The 15,489-nt window shown below is 45.1% G+C and overlaps 2 protein-coding genes and 1 long non-coding RNA gene across 3 annotated transcripts in view; 2 read left to right on the top strand and 1 right to left on the bottom strand.

Annotated features, from left to right (window-relative positions):
• The window catches only part of LOC125436125, a 513,530-nt gene that overhangs the window by 229,109 nt on the left and 268,932 nt on the right, over nucleotides 1-15,489 (top strand). The gene's annotated exons all lie outside the window — the stretch shown is intronic.
• Nucleotides 6,980-9,213, top strand: TOMM5 (translocase of outer mitochondrial membrane 5). Its single transcript, XM_048502765.1, has 2 exons — nucleotides 6,980-7,194; nucleotides 8,819-9,213. The coding sequence occupies exons 1-2, from the start codon at nucleotides 7,074-7,076 to the stop codon at nucleotides 8,851-8,853; spliced, it is 156 nt and encodes a 51-aa protein (XP_048358722.1). The 5' UTR covers nucleotides 6,980-7,073; the 3' UTR covers nucleotides 8,854-9,213.
• Nucleotides 13,268-15,489, bottom strand: part of IGFBPL1 (insulin like growth factor binding protein like 1) — a 45,517-nt gene continuing 43,295 nt past the window's right edge. The window contains exons 4-5 of the mRNA XM_048502759.1: nucleotides 15,218-15,364; nucleotides 13,268-13,493 (exon numbers count right to left, since the gene is read on the bottom strand). Coding sequence (XP_048358716.1) covers nucleotides 15,221-15,364 — 144 coding nt within the window. The 3' untranslated portion in view covers nucleotides 13,268-13,493; nucleotides 15,218-15,220. The remainder of the gene's footprint in view (nucleotides 13,494-15,217; nucleotides 15,365-15,489) is intronic.

Genomic DNA, 15,489 nt, shown 5'->3' with positions numbered 1-15,489 from the left:
GCCTGCAGGCTCAAAAAGGTTGGGCCCCCCGATCTATGCCAGCATCCTTTCTCTTATACTATGGCGAGACAATTACTCTGAAAAATCAACAGCAGAATAAAGAGGTCTAGGCCCTCTGCCAAGTAACGTGGGGTCCAGCGGCACTCCCCACTACAGGTGCGGCGACAACGCAGCCACCCCAACTCTGCTGCTCTCGCGCCCCCTCAGCATGCGTCATTTCTGGCGCTGTTCGGAATAGCGCCTTTTGGATGACCCCGCGCAGGGGCAATGGGGAAGCCCGGGTGGTTACCTCAGGTTTCCATTTTTCCACTGCTTGGTGATGTGGACCCTCCTGTCCAATCAGGGCATGGCGGGGCGTGCGCAATGCGCGCGCAGGTGGTTTAAATTTTTTATTTTTAACACAAGGGATCCACGTCTGCACGCCATTTTTAGTGCACATAAGCATAGATGTGTCCACAAATAGTTGTGGATTCGTCGGGATGTTGATTCATCCAGTTGAATTTTTTTTTTAATCCCGCCGCAGCACAACGCAGCAGCCAATCAGGACACCCCCTGAGCGGATCATGAGGAGTCCTGCCTGGCTGCCGTGCGGCTGCCGCGCTCATTGGACGAAGAAGCTGTGGTGGGGAACATGACCCCGCACTAAAAAGGTCCTGGAGCAAACGAAACGGGTGAGTATCGACATCATTTTAAAAGTGGGGAAACAACCTCTAAGGGAGGGCTACATGGAGATAAAATAAGAACTTTTTCTTTCCTGTTACACATCTTCATTACTGTATGTTTGGTTACATCTTGATACCTATCTGCTGTCTCGTGCTCATGGTCGTGGTGGTGGTGGTGTCTCAAACAATGAAACAGAGTTAATTTTATGACTTCACATGTACGTGCTCGCCAACATGTAAGCAATGGCTATCTGACTGACCATTTGCTAATCAACAGATCAGGTCATAAACAGTGACTTCAGCAACTTGTTTACACACAAACAGTTGTGTGTAATTTGAGTTGTGACAGACACTTGCAAGATCCCAGCACCGTCTCCTCATGTTGCCTCCTGGAGGTAATTTGCAGAAGTTTACAGCCTCTGAATGTGGAGGTTCCCTTTACTCACCATGGTTAGCAGCCACTGAGAGACTTATCCTCATGAATCTGTTTAGTCCCCTTCCAAAGCCATCCACGCCTGTGGCAGAGTTGCCAGCTCCTGGTTGGGAAATACCTGGTGATTTTGTGGGTGGAGCCTGAGGAGGATGGGGTTTGGGGAGGGTTGGGACTTCAGTCAGGTGTAATGTCATAGAGTCTGCCTTCCCAAGCTGCCATTTTCTTCAGGTGAACTGATCTCTGATACCCGAAGAGCAGATGTAACAGTGGGAGATCTCCAGCCATCCCCTGGATCTTGGCTGCCCTGGCCTGTGACCATCACAACATCATCTGGTGGCAAAAAGTATTTCCCTTTGTTCCTTCTGAATCACTGCCCATCCACTTCATTTAATGCCCTTTAATTCTAGTATTTTGGGAGAGGGAGAATCAGGAAGGGAGAACGAATGTTGGAACAGGAGTTCATGGCCTGTTTGTGGAAGGGGCTGCCTCTCAGAGTCTTTCCACGGCAGGGAGAAAGTCAGCTGTGAATTGCTCTTTGGAGAGGTTTCATTACAAACAGAACAGGCTGTGACATCAGCTGCAGCTTCTTCCAGGAACCATCTTGCGTTGTGAGCAGATTTAGATTCAATTACTAAACACACAGTTTTTTCACAGAAAAATGTTTGCCTCTCTTACAAAAATGATGGGTGAGGTGCAGAAGAAAACACAGACGTTCAGTTTCCTTCCATTGATGTGTTACAGATTGTCAGAGATTGCATTTAACATTTACCAAGGAAGCAAAGGGGGGGGGGGGGAGAGATTTCCAACAATTCTCCTTCCCTGTTAACCCATCTATCTTTTACTGAAGCACCTTTGAATTTAGAACACATCAGCATTGCTTGCTACGGATTGCGCACTGCCTGCCTGTCAGTGTTCCCTGCATTTCCACCTTCTGCTCTCAGGGGCTCTGCCTCCACAGTGCTTCCAAGTGCTGACAACTGAAGAATGAATTATAGATCACCGCTAATTGCTGATGTGTGGCTGTTATTCCCTAGGTGCTGCAGTCTTCCTCTCTCTTCTTATAAGAGCCTGGCACAAATGTACATCGGTGACCAAGCACTTCTATGATTTCACTTCGCTCCCAGAGGGACCCCAAAGCAGCGGAAAACTTGGGGGAAGGGAGACTGGGATCAGGCTGTCAATAGGGGTACAGGCCAGTACAGAGGGCTGGTAGGAAAGTGACCAAAGTGGTACCTCCCTGCTTTGAGACCTATGGGAGAGGCAGTACTAAGCTTATCCGCTCCAGGTGGGGAAATTCCTGGAAATATGGAGGCGGAGACTGGGAAGGATGGAGTTAGCAGAGAAGAAGGAACTTGGCCAGGATGTGATGTCATAGAGTTGTTCCCTCCCAAGCTGCCATTTTCTTCAGGGTAACTGATCTCTGGAGACCAAGCTGCTCCCTTCGCACGTCCCACCCCCAAATCAATAGAATTAAGTACCAAAACATCAAGACAAATTCACATTTAGGGCCAAAAAAATCAATTACACAAAATTTAAAAACTGTCGTATTTATTTATTTATTGCCAGCTTAAAACAACCGACATACAAATGGGGTCTTTATTAGCTTACATTACAACCATATTTCCACTCACGTGTATAACACAAATAAACATTAAAAAATCAAGTTTTGATCCCTGACCAAATGTGTTTTGACTAAGTGACCTTCCTCAGTGATAAAAAACTCTACAAGTCTAAGTTCCAGATGTTTTATACTCATTTTAAATATCTTTATAACTGCTGTGAAATGTATCTGAAAAATAAAAATAAACAAAAAGATAAATATGAATATATACTCTGTATATATTAGTCACAGGGGACTTATAGAGTCCCTGTTGGCTGTTCAAGGCAAGCAATGTTCGAAGGTGGTTTGCCATTGCCTGCCTCCATCTCGCAACCTTGATAGTCTCCCATTCAAATATTGACCAAGAACAAGATAGGACTTGCCTGTGCCATCCCGATCACGGCTCACGTGCCATTAGGAGTAGCCATTGTGGTGTAGTGGTTAAGGGCAGGTGGATTCTAACCTGGAGAACCGGGATTGATTCCCCACTCCCCCACCTGAGTGGCAGAGGGTTATCTAGTAAACCAGATGTGTTTTTGCACTTCTACATTCCTGCTGGGTGACCTTGGGCTAGTTACAGTTCTTCAGAACTCTCTTAGCCAAAATGTAGACCAAAGTCACCAAACGGATGGGCTTTCAGAAGAAAATAGAGCTTTCAGTCTGTGGAGCTACAGACATTATCGTAAGCCGGGCAGAATGGCTGTTCCATTAATGAAGCTAACCAGCAGCTGCAGTCAGAAGGAAATGCACATTGAATCACAATGGAATTATACCCCCAAGAGGATGCCTAGCAGGAATCACACTGGAATGCTCATGGTATCCTCTGCTGCAGATCAGGGTTACTGGCATTAGGGAATTGGCTCTCAGTCTGTTCTCTGTTGTTGCTGGCTTGGTTGACAGATGGGCCAGCAGGGCTTGGAGGATTTCTGTCTGTCTTTTCAAGCTTCTTTATACACCTGCTTTCAGTTGGTTTTGGCCAAGTGCATCTCCTGGTGTGTGTTCCTTTTTCTGGTAGCTATTTTTTTTAACTAAGAGTATTGGATTTGGGAGACTCAGGTTCAAATCTTCACTCTTATATATATATTTGCTGGGTGACCTTGGCCAGGTACTCTCTGTTAGCCTCATCTAGGTCACAGGGATGTTATGAAAATAAAATTGGAGTAGAAAGTCAATGTTGTAAGCAGCTTTAGGTCGTCACTGGGGAGACAAGCAGGATACAAATGTCTAAATAAAGTTATACATGCGCTTCCATAGACCTGAAACCTGAATTTTCTGCAGTGGTCACATGAAGCTGCTTTATAATACCTCTGGCCTTAGAACAGTGATAGCTTACCAGTTTCTGAGATAATCTTTCCCATCAAGTACTACTTGATCCATTTAATTTGAGATAACCAGGAGTTTATCAGGGTGTGACTGCAGAATTCTCTGCTGGTGAACTGAAGTGAGATGTAGTCTTACACCTGTCAAGGAAGGACAGTATGGGAAGGACAACCATGACTATGTTACTTGAGCCAGCCTCTACACTCTCTCAGCATCCTGCAGTATGTGGATGTAAACTTTGCATTGCATTCTGGTATGCTACAGGAGTAGCTACGGCTGAGTGGCAAAGCATATGCTCGGAATGCAGGAAGTCCCAGATTCAGTCCTCATCATCTCCACTTACGAGAATCAGATGATGAGAAAGGCTTGTATCTGAGACCCTGGAAAGCTCCTGAGAGCCAGATTTGACAGTATTGACCATGTTACACCAATGGTCTGTCTCAGTATATGGAAGTTCCGTGTGTAGTCATTGCTCTGTGAATCTATTTTTGGTGCCCTGTACTTGGCTAGGACAGAGTGAGGGAGACACAAGCCAGGTTCAACAGTTCTTACAATGGGTTTATTACTTGAGAGAAACAAGACCCTAACTCCTCCCTTGGGTCTATCTAAACCAGAGTACTTGCTTGTCTTGAGCAGGTTTGAAGCTGTAGACTGTGTCTTCTCTTGGTTGCTTTCAAGAAAGTCCACTGTGTCTTGCTTCCTTTCAGTTCTTTCAGTCTTTGTCATGTTCTAACTGCTGTTAAACTAACTTGTGCTCTATGGACCACCATATAATAATATAGATGCCACGAATATTCCGGTCTCCAACTACCCTTAGCACCTCACTCTGACTGACTGGCTAGAACTAAAACAGGGGATTGCTGGGTAAAGAAAGGAAACTGCCTTTTGGGAAATGTCTTAAAGGGATAGTGGCTAACTAAAATACCCTCCCTTAGAAGACTTAACAAAGAACTAAAACCATCCTAACTACGGGGAAACGAAAGCTTAATGGGGAAATAACAAAAGTCTCTCTGGGGGCATGACAGTCATGTTGAGTTCTTGCAACAGAAATAAACAGAAGTCTTACAGCACCTTAAAGACAAGCTGGAACTTTTAGATTATTATAGTCCACTTCTTCAGATACAATGAGTGGACCTTCAGTATGCAGTACTTTTTATTAGGGCTGGCGTCAGTATACCTTGAAGTGGGGCAGCTGCCAGGGCTCTTGACTTTAGGCAAGGCTCACTGCTGTCGACTCCCCAACATATGCACCTCCTCTGATGCCTGCTACTAATGTTGCTGGAGAAGGGCATGTGGACGGCACACCATGCATCAGCATTCCTGGAACCATGGCAGTGGCATTCTGTTAGGTCTTGAACCATAAGCCGATAAATGGACTCTGTATTGTTGATCGGTACCGTTTATTGATATGCGCCAGAGCACCAAAGCTTGACAAAGCCAGTTCTGACAAACCTGGCCTTTGCCATCCCTTTATCCCCGTGGTCAGTCCCTCCTCCCACTTTTCCAAGAAGTTATGAAAAAGAGTCTGTGGAACCCAGGCACCCCAAGGTTGGCAACAGATAGTGATGAAGAGACACCTGGCTTCCTGGCCCCACAAGATAACGGAAACAATCCCTGTTCCTTATGGGACCAAGGTGTCAGGGGAAAGCCTAGTTTTCTACAAAGTGTGTGAGGCTATAAAGTAAAGATCAAGGAAAGAATGCCCCAGATGGCAGTGGTAACATACAGCAGGCTGGTTACATATATCTTCTAGCAGCATTGATTTGTGGTTGCAACCAGTTACATTTGGTTTGGATTAGGAATGCATCTCAATCACCTAGATACAATCCCCCTGACACATTCCTAGCTGCACCCAGTGTCAGTGGGGAAAGGGCATCCTGGCAATGGGAACAAGCTGTTACTGCAGGTGCTGGGAGTGCTTGTGAGAGGGCAGAACAATGTGCAAGGAAGAGGAAGTATGTTAGTGGGTTGACAAGAAAAGTATATAGTAGTGGGCATGTCTCGCCTGAACTCTATACCCAGAGCCCACCAAAACCTGGAACTGCTCCTGATTTTTATGTAGGAGGTTTGGAAAGGCAGAGTCAAGGGGCCATTAAATGCAAGAACGACAGGTTGAAATGTAATTATGGAAAATTCTAATCTAATTAAGAAATGTACATAGACCACTCCTCAGGTTTTGCTAAGATAGTGAAAACCTGCAAGGAGTAAGACATCTCTTTTCAGTCTAAGGAGAAAGAGTGGGTGTGAAATATTTTAATGAATTCCAGTTCAACAGTTTCATGCTGGCATTTCCTCTTGGGAGTTCTTTTGTTGGGAACAGAGGCTGAAACACTCTTCTCTTGGTGTTTGCTGTAAGTGCCATCTCCCCCTTCTCCCCTGTAATGTGAACGTGCAGACTCACTCTAGCAAATAAACAGAAGTAAAGGATAAGGGATAATAATATTAGACAGCTTATTTCCCCCTCCTGGCGCAAGAAAGACTTGCAAGTCAATCCGATTCCCCCCCCCCCCCCGCCCCAACTCCAAATCCCCGAGCTCCCCAAAAAGAATGAACTCCCCAAAAAGAATAAATGCCTCTTGTCTTTGCATTTACTTTTGTATTTAGGGATGCGATGAGCAGTCGACTATAACAACCTTTACTGATACTGGATTTAGGGTGACTGTTTTTAGGATCGCACTTTAGACGGGAGACTCTTTGGTGTTCAACTTTCCCTTGGTGTCTCGATGGTGAAAAGAAGATATACTTTTGCCACAGAGTAGGGCGGTATATAAATCGCACTGGAAAGGGCGGTATATAAATCAAAGAAAGAAAGAAAAAAGAAAGAATTTGTTGTCCTGAAATGTGGGTACGGGGTCTATTACTCTGTAACTCTACAGTCATGCCTCCCTTCTTCCTTTCTCAGTATGGGCGAAAGTAGAAGGAAGGCGTAGTATGTCCCGAGCGGGGACCTGTAGAGAGGCGGGACTTGGAGGGGAAAAACCTCCTCGTCGTAGCCGGGCGCTTCCTGCGGGTCGCTGGAGACGCAGAAGGTGTGAGCGGAGCGTGAAGGAGACTCAGCATGTTCCGCCTCGAGGGACTGGGGCCCAAGCTGGACCCGGAGGAGCTGAAGCGGAAAATGCGGGAGGACGTTCTTTCCTCTGTCCGCAACTTTCTCATCTACGTGGCGGTGCTGCGCGTCAGTGAGTATAGCCTGCGTGCCGAAGCGAGGAGGTGCGAAGCCTGCTCCAAGAACACCGGAAGGCATGCGCAAAAGGCGGCCTCCCCACGCAAGTGGGAAAAGCGCGCAGACTGGAAAAAACGTCTTTAATCTGCGGGTTGGCAGCTTTTTGCATGCAGGTCGCGGCATGCTAGCTGCTGGGTCTTTGTGGCGGTGTAGAGCGAGACATGTTCAGCAGGCCAGCCCCGTTAGTTTTCTCAAAAAAAAAACAAAAAGCTTACAGCGTGTTAAACCTCCCAGGTTGCCACAAAATACCTCCCCTCCACATATGGTAATACATATGGTAGTCCCTGGCGTGGAAAGCGTCTGGCTGTCCTCAATTAGAGTCCGGGCTTTTGTGGCTCTGGCCTGGTGGAATGCTTTATCTAATGAGTCTAGGGCACTGTGCGACTTCTCTCTGTTGTACAGGGCCTGTAAGGCAGAGATGTTCCACCAGGCCTACAGTGGAGGGCAGCAATGAGTTATGGCTCCATCATTGCTGGCCTCCTTCTCCCCCTTTTCCCTTCCCTTTTTGCCCATTGTTTTGTGGGTTTTAGGGTAGGTTGGGAATATCCAGAAGTTCCATCACGATTTAATTATGCACCATCTATGCACCGTAGAGTTTATTGTCATTTTGTTAGGTATGTTATTCTATATTTAATATTGTAAGATGCATGTTTTGTTATGTAAACTGCTCTGAGCCCACTATGGCGAGGAGAGTGGAGCATGCAAGCAAGCAAGCAATAGTTATGTTGAAATATCTCTGCCACTTTTTGCGCACCAGGTTGTGTGTGTATTGTCATCTTGTGTATTTGAAACATGATCCATACATATGCAATTAGGTGGCAAGCAACACTGCAGATATGTTATCGCAGCGAAATAAGTGCACTGGAAGCTGCCCACCAGTTTGCCCAGAAGAAGGAAACAAACAGCGCCAGGTTTCTTCCAAAAAGAAAGGCTTTATCTTTTGGTGCAGAAAATATTTACAGTGCTGTACAGCTTCTCTCCGCTTCTCCGCTCTCCAGCTTTCAGCAATCAACACTCCCACTACTGTTTACCACACCACACACACATAGTGTTATTAGAAGGTTATATACTAGCCACCGTCCAGTCAACTTGTGGGTAAAACTGCTGACTAGCACATTTGCCTTTGACAGCTGCTGATCTAGATCTGAATATGTCAATTCCTGTTCCGTATAACTCAACAAGATACAGGCGCTTGCTTTTAAAAGTGCTGGGGAGAAGTGGGATGAAGCTTTTGTCTTGTTCTACCTGTTTTCTGTTGGTATGAAGGTTGTGTGTGTGTAAAAATGCACCTGTGGTAATGCATTCCATTCTATTTCAAACATGATTTGAGATGGTGTGATGAGGTAGCTTTATAAGATCAGGGGGCAAGAGAGCCTTGGATAGCAGTCTGAGAACTCGAGGCACCTTAAGTGGTTATGTGTTCTCCGTATCTTAATGCTGTTATCCAGAAGTTCACAGAACTTACTAGGTATGGAGGCAGAATGTCTGCAAAGCTGTCCTGTGAGAATCTGGACTGTTTGTGTTGTCTGTTAGCTTGGATGGCTTTTTCTTTAAAAAAATTGGTGTGTCTCTTTCTTCAGCTCCCTACATATTAAAGAAGCTGGACAGCATATGAGTAGTACCTCACGGATGGCCTATGTATGGAAGACCAAGCTGGACTATAGTTGCAAATTTTGTCGAACTGGTTGAACCATGTCTTACAGTGATGATTGTGAAGCTGGCGAATACCAGAGAAGAAGAATGTCTTTCCCCCTTCAGACTTCGGAGCACGCCTGTATGTGTCAAAGTGAAGCTTCTTTGTGCTGATATCATATAATGTTGGGGGGGGGGGGGATGCTAAACAGAGTGCTTTGGAATAGAGCTATCTCTGAGCTGTCACACTGATGCTGTTGTCACTTGACTGTCCTAAATGTGTCCCATGAAGACTTGTGTGACATTTGAATGGTTGAAATAAAATGGATCATGTGTTCTGAAATACTTAGGTAAATCCAATATGCTGAATCCAGTATGCCCCCTTGGCCATTTCTTGTTCACATGAGACAGTGTAGTGGGTAGGCAGCATATGGGATGGGGAGATAATCTCTTGGGAATTCCCTCTAGCCAAGACTGCTGAGCCCTGGGATACCTCACCTAGCCCTGAATTGCACTTCAGCACTCACAGACACCTGTTTCATATCGACTTACCTCTGAGATTCTGGCTTCCGTGGTGGGAAGGAGCTCAGCTGGCCCCAAACCTCAGTGTAAGATGGGATTATTTAATGCCTGTTATGCTCTTTGGAAGTAATATCTGTCTTTGCTGTCTTTCTCATTTCCCCCCTTTCCCTTTAACTGATCCTCAGCTGTCATTGGTATTTCATGCCTCTTGAAGAGCAGCCATCGTGCTGTGTCTTCATTGGCCATTTATACTTGCATTTCTCATCCTGCAGCGAGTAGTGAGGTTTGCATTGGGGTTTTCCCACGGTTTGTTGTTTACACAGGGATTCTCCTGCGAAATGTCCCTGGCTGAGCCAGTCTGCCATTTTGCCAGCCATTCTTGTTTCCATGCAATCTCCATTTGGAGAGGATGCCTGCTGCCCTTTTATTGTTTGCTGTCTTCGATATAGTGTTACTTCGCTAGATTGTGTCAATTTCACAGGGTCTATCGGTCCAGTGATGGATCTTCAGCTTTAAAAGAAAGTTAAGAAAGCTCTTCTGATCATTCTGAAATAGTGTCCTGAAGAGTGAGTGGAACAGCTGAGGTGTGGGTGGGGAGCAAGAATGCTGATCTCCTTCGCGCTTTGGGCACGTTTGGACATTGGACACGTTCTCTGATCTGAAGGCAGGGTGCCTGCTGAAGAGGGGAAAATGTGTGCGTAACCGAGAACAAAATTCGAAGGAAATGCGTGCACAATATAAAGGAGACTACATGCTTGTAAAAGTGCTTTCATTTTGGTGTGGGGAGAAAGGATCTTTTTTATTTTTAGTTAAAAATTTGACATGCTGAGGAATCCACAGAACTATACTAATCCATTAAATTTGCTGATAAATGGAACAAGCTGGTAAGGCAGGGGCTAGTGCAGAGTTGGGATGGAATGATTTGGAACCCCCCTCCCCCCCCACCAACAAACAAACATCAACTACCTCTCCCTGGGATACTGTAAACTATTAAGGGGCCCATCTTCTGGGGTGTTTCTTCCTCCTTTTTCTGATTTAGCTGCATTCCATGGGCTGCAAGCGTCTGTTGTTATTGGGCTTTTTGTGTTTTCAATTGGCAAAATGAGTCCTCTCACCTAGCCCTATATGCGACAAAAATCCCTACCTTGCTTGCAGGTGGTTTCCTTTGTGATAGGTAGTTAGTCGGTCATGAATTTTGCTTATTAAGGGGAACTAGTGGGAGGGTGGCTGTTAGGAGCTGCAGGCAAGGAAACAATCTGGAAGTTCCTTCACTTTGAGATTTCAATTCTAGGCTTCTGAAAGCTCTCAGGTCCTTCATCAAACTAGTTCTATTCTCCACCCCCCCACTCTTTTTTAACTGAAACGTTCAGCTCTAAGGCTTTTTGTTTATGTTTTTTTCTTTTTCATCCATTGAACAATGTTTTCTTCTTGCAAGCACTCATACAAGTAATGTTTAATTTTGGCATTGATGCCAGCCACCATAGTGATATCATCTGAGTGGAACCTCCACATTCAGAGGCAGCATATCTCTGAACAGAAGGTGCTAGAGGACACACAAGGGAATGCAGCCACCTCCAAGGTCTCCTTGTAGGGTTCCCAGACTGGCATCCTTACCTCCTTGTGAACTATTAAGAGCGTCTGGCTTACCGCTGGATTCAGACATTGGTCTGACTCAGCAAAGCAATTCTGATGCTATTAAAATGCTGGCAGTCTTATTAGTGGGCCTTCAGAGAGCCTTGTCTCAACCACTGATGTTCCTTTTCCCCATTCTGATTACTTTGTCTTGCAAGATTTATTATATTGGCAATAAAACAGCCAGAAAGCCATTATGGAGCAGTTAAAACACGGTTGCCTTTTTTAAATTGACAAGCAATTGTGGTGTGTCTTGAGTGCCTAAAAATAACCACCAGGGGGCGATAACAGCCAATGTTTGTCTCTTTCCAAAGATGGTTCAGCTAATAGAGATTTCTTAGGCAGGAACGCTGCAGATTGCTAGAAAATTGTGCTGTCTACATAGTTGCTGTGTCAGGTAGGGTGGGTAAAATAAAGGTAAAATAAGTCCCCTGTGCGAATACCAGGTTATTACTTACCCATTACAATGTGGTGACATTACATCACGATGTTCACTAGACAGACTGTGTTTATGGAGTGGTTTGTCATTGCCTTCTTCAGTCATGTACACTTTTGGATTTACAAATTCCTTTTCCCTTTTCTGTCCTCACAACAGACACCTTCTGAGGTAGGTGGGGCTGAGAGAGTTCCAAAGAACTGTGACTATCCCAAGGTCGCCCCAGCAGGTTTCATGTGAAGGAGTGTGGAAACCAACCTGGTTCACCAAATTGGAGTCCACCGCTCATGCGGAGGAGCAGGGAATTAAGCCTGCTTCATTAAAGTTCATCTGCTCTTTGCCGTTATACCATGCTGGATACTCATTTTACCAACCACAAGGATGGAAGGCTGAGTCAACCTTGAGCACAGAGTGAAAAAAGCAAGAAGCAGCATGAAGGGATGGTACTGTAATGCCCAACTGGCTGGGCCTACCAGAAAGAGTGTTATTGGTGGCTGTTCCCTTCCTATCTGGCTTCACTCCACTTTGATTAGCAGCCTGGCTCAGTAGCAATTAAACCAGTTTTTCTATTCCTGGCACAGACGAAAAGGTCCTGGGGAAAAACCTGTATACATTTTTACACAGCTGGAAGAGGGGAGAGAAGCATTATCCATTTATACTATTTTAATTTTATTTATGTGATTTAGACCTCATCTTTCTCCCCAAAGGAGACATAAAGCAGCAAATGTTTTGCTCCCCCCCCCCCTCCATGTTATCAGTGTATTACGCTGAGTGTGCAGGATTGATCCAAAGTCACCCAGCAAACTTCCATGGCAGAGTCGCGATTGGAATCTGGGGTTCCTGGATCCCAGTCTGACACTCTAGCCACTACATTCTGGATATCTTGTGCTGTTTTTAGATCTAGTCCTGTATCTAATCTCAAATGAAAATGACCGTAGATTCTCCACTGCTGTTGAGTGGGTTTGGTGGTCAGAGTCCTGGAGCAGGGTATGGGCTTTGAAGTTCAGCTCCCCACTAATACTTGAAGCCAGTTGGGTGACTTAGAAATCAGACTTCTTTCTTCCTTAAAAAGCCCCTTTTTATAACATCTAGCCCAGGTGTCCCCAATCTTTTTGAGCCTGTGGGCACGTTTGGGATTCTGACATGGGATGGTGGGCGCAGCAATAAAATGATTGCCACAGTGAGCAGAGCCAGACACAAAATGATTGTCAAAGCTTAATTCAGTAGATCACTGTGCTGTGGTGGCAGCTGCTGCCAAAGCAACATTTTAAAAAACGTGCACAACCAAACCTCTAGTAGTCAGTCAGAAGTCTTGCTGGACAAAAGCCTCACCTGGCCCCACCCACTTCCTAAAAACACTTGGCAGGTGCCAGAAAATGTGCTAGTGGCTGCCGTGTTGCCGAGGAGCACCATGTAGGGGACTCTAATCTAGCCTTGGTGAGTAAAACAGGTTGCGCAAAATTTTGTGTTATTTTGGTTGGCCCTAAAAAAAGGTATTCTGTGGGATTTTGTTTCACGTTCTGGGTGATCTTGGTCACTCTCAGCTTAGCTTACTTCACAGGGTTGTAGTGAGGATAAAATGGAGGAAGGTAAACGAGGAAGGAAGGGAAGGCCAGGATAAAAATGTACTAAGTCATTAAAGAGTTCACTTAAAAATAGAGAAAGGGCTAATTGTTGATATCCATGCTAATGCTGATGTTGGTTTGTTTATTTATTTATATTGCACCCTATCCCTGCAAAGGTATCATTCAGTGCGCTAGGCATAAATTGTTGTGGTTCCAAGCCTATGCCAATGAATAGAAACTGATTAAAATGGTAAAAAATATGCTTTATTGAGCATTTTTGTTGCATTCTCAACTACATTATTATTCCAATACTCTAGAAAAACAACCTGCACTGCGTTGGTGAGAGGAACAATCAAGTTGGTGTCTTTGAATCCTCCACAAGTAAGAGAGCAAAGCCAACCGCTCTGTCACTCGGGTCTAAGCTGTGCTCAGATCCGATTCTTTTGGAGGTTGTTAAATCACTTCATCCTAAAGGAAGACAAGGAGAGAAAATGAGAAGCTGTAATCCGGTGACAGCCCAGACACCTCTATTATGGACATTTACATGTATATAAAATCTTTCAAACTGGGGAGCACATTAACGTTGTGTTAATTCAAAAGGAGGGAGCTGCAGAACTGCAGCCAGAGTTCTGCTCACAACCTGAGAATGATCCCAACGGAGGTCGGTTTCGGGTAGCAGGCCCAAGGTTGACTCAGCCTTCCATCCTTCCGAGGTTGGTAAAACGAATACCCAGCTTGCTGAGGGTAAAATGTCGATGACTGGGGAGGGCACCGGCAAACCACCCCGCAAACATAAACATTATGATGTCGCCACTCCATGAGCCAGCAGTGACCTGTGCTTACTAATTCAAGAGGGCTAGATCACTTTGTAAAATCCTTTCCTTATTAACTCATATTGCTGCCTCCCTCCCTTTGCTTGCCGAAATACCTCTGACTCTCTCTTTTTCCCCCTCCATCCTTTGTACCCCACAGCACATTTTGCTCTCTTTATCCCCATTTATTTTTTGGCAACGTTATGGATGATCTTTCTTTTCTGTGGGACTCTGCACATCTTTTAATCTCCCTGTTTTTGGTCTGTTTTTTTCTCCCCTGCCAAGGGAGTCAGGAAAATATACCCCCCTCCACCCTTTAACTGTAGATCCTTGTGCTTTCTTGAGAAGGTATTTTGGAAGGCTGGGGAAACCCTCCAGAATGTTGTGACATCTGGCATGAAGGATTGTGGCTGGAGGAATGACAATTACGGACCCACAATGAGGGGCAACTACTGTGAAAAATGAAGTTCAAAGGCAGGGGCTTTCTAAGTGGCACATTTTCACAAACCCTCAAAGCTTTCAAGGGCTTGTTTAGGAAAAAGTTGTCCCAGAGGCCCTTTGGGCTTTAAAAGTCAATACTGTGAACTTTACTGGGACTTGAAGAGCAATCACAGCATGCTTTCTAGCGGCAAGCATGTCTGTATGAGTCCACAGTGCCTTCGTACTCTTAAAATCCTCCTTGTTTTCAACTGGCCCTATGGAACTTTTGTCAAATCCCTTTTGACTCTCTGGCTAAAGCTCGAGTCCATATCCCCAGTGGAAACAAAGCCAAAGTATTTGTAATGATGCTTGTTCATGCTTATTCCTTTGTCCCCTAACCCTTTCCTCCTCCCGTCTCCTTCCCCCATCAAAATGCAGACAGCTGGCAAAGACCTCTGATTTGTTACACCACCTGGTAAAACACCACAGACAACTCTACAATTCATCCACCTTCTCCCCTCAAAATTCAGGATGTAAATTCCATGTACCGTGTTTCCCCGAAAATAAGACAGGGTCTTATATTAATTTTTCCTCCAAAAGATGCATTAGGGCTTATTTTCAGGGGATGTCTTATTTTTTTCCATGATTTTGCGCCCCCTACATGACCAGATCAGCTGTGCCGGGGAATCTGTAACTAGGGCTTATTTTTGGAGTAGGGCTTATATTTCAAGCATCCTCCAAAACTCCCGAAAAATCATGCTAGGGCTTATTTTCGGGGAAACAGGGTAGTAAGGGCCTCTCTTGTTTTTTACATCATGCTATAAAGCGCTACGGGGGAGTCTGAGGATGTCACAACAGTTAAGCTTAACAGCTGTTGGACGGCTGATAATGATTTCACGCACTGCTCAAAAATGCCACTCCAAGACTTTAGGAGGACTCAGAACATGACATCGAGATTACCTGCTACTTCATGTCTTCGGATGGCAGGAAATTAGCTTTCTTGTTGGCGTTCAGGACTTTAATGCTCCCCTCTGCCTCAGTTTCTCCCACCATGTTTGTAGCATGACACTGGTAAGTACCCTCATCTTCTTTTGTCAATGGGTTAATCTGGGAGAGGAAGGCGAAGGAAAGCATTACAATAGCAACATGCGTTCTATGCAGTGGACAGGCAGTTTCTGTACTATGCAGATTATAACAAAATGTGGGCTGCTGCTAAAGGAATCTACAGATTA

This window comes from Sphaerodactylus townsendi, linkage group LG07, assembly GCF_021028975.2.
Source record: "Sphaerodactylus townsendi isolate TG3544 linkage group LG07, MPM_Stown_v2.3, whole genome shotgun sequence".
Classification (NCBI taxonomy): Eukaryota; Metazoa; Chordata; class Lepidosauria; order Squamata; family Sphaerodactylidae; genus Sphaerodactylus; species Sphaerodactylus townsendi.
The sequence above is the reverse complement of the archived record's forward strand: the minus strand, read 5'-3'. Positions and strand labels throughout refer to the sequence as shown.

Bases quoted from the DNA above. Each gene is read 5' to 3' on its own strand.
- TOMM5 (XM_048502765.1), top strand. From the start codon at position 7,074: ATGTTCCGCCTCGAGGGACTGGGGCCCAAGCTGGACCCGGAGGAGCTG. The intron at 7,195-8,818 runs GTGAGTATAGCC...CTCTTTCTTCAG, and splicing joins CGTGGCGGTGCTGCGCGTCA to CTCCCTACATATTAAAGAAG.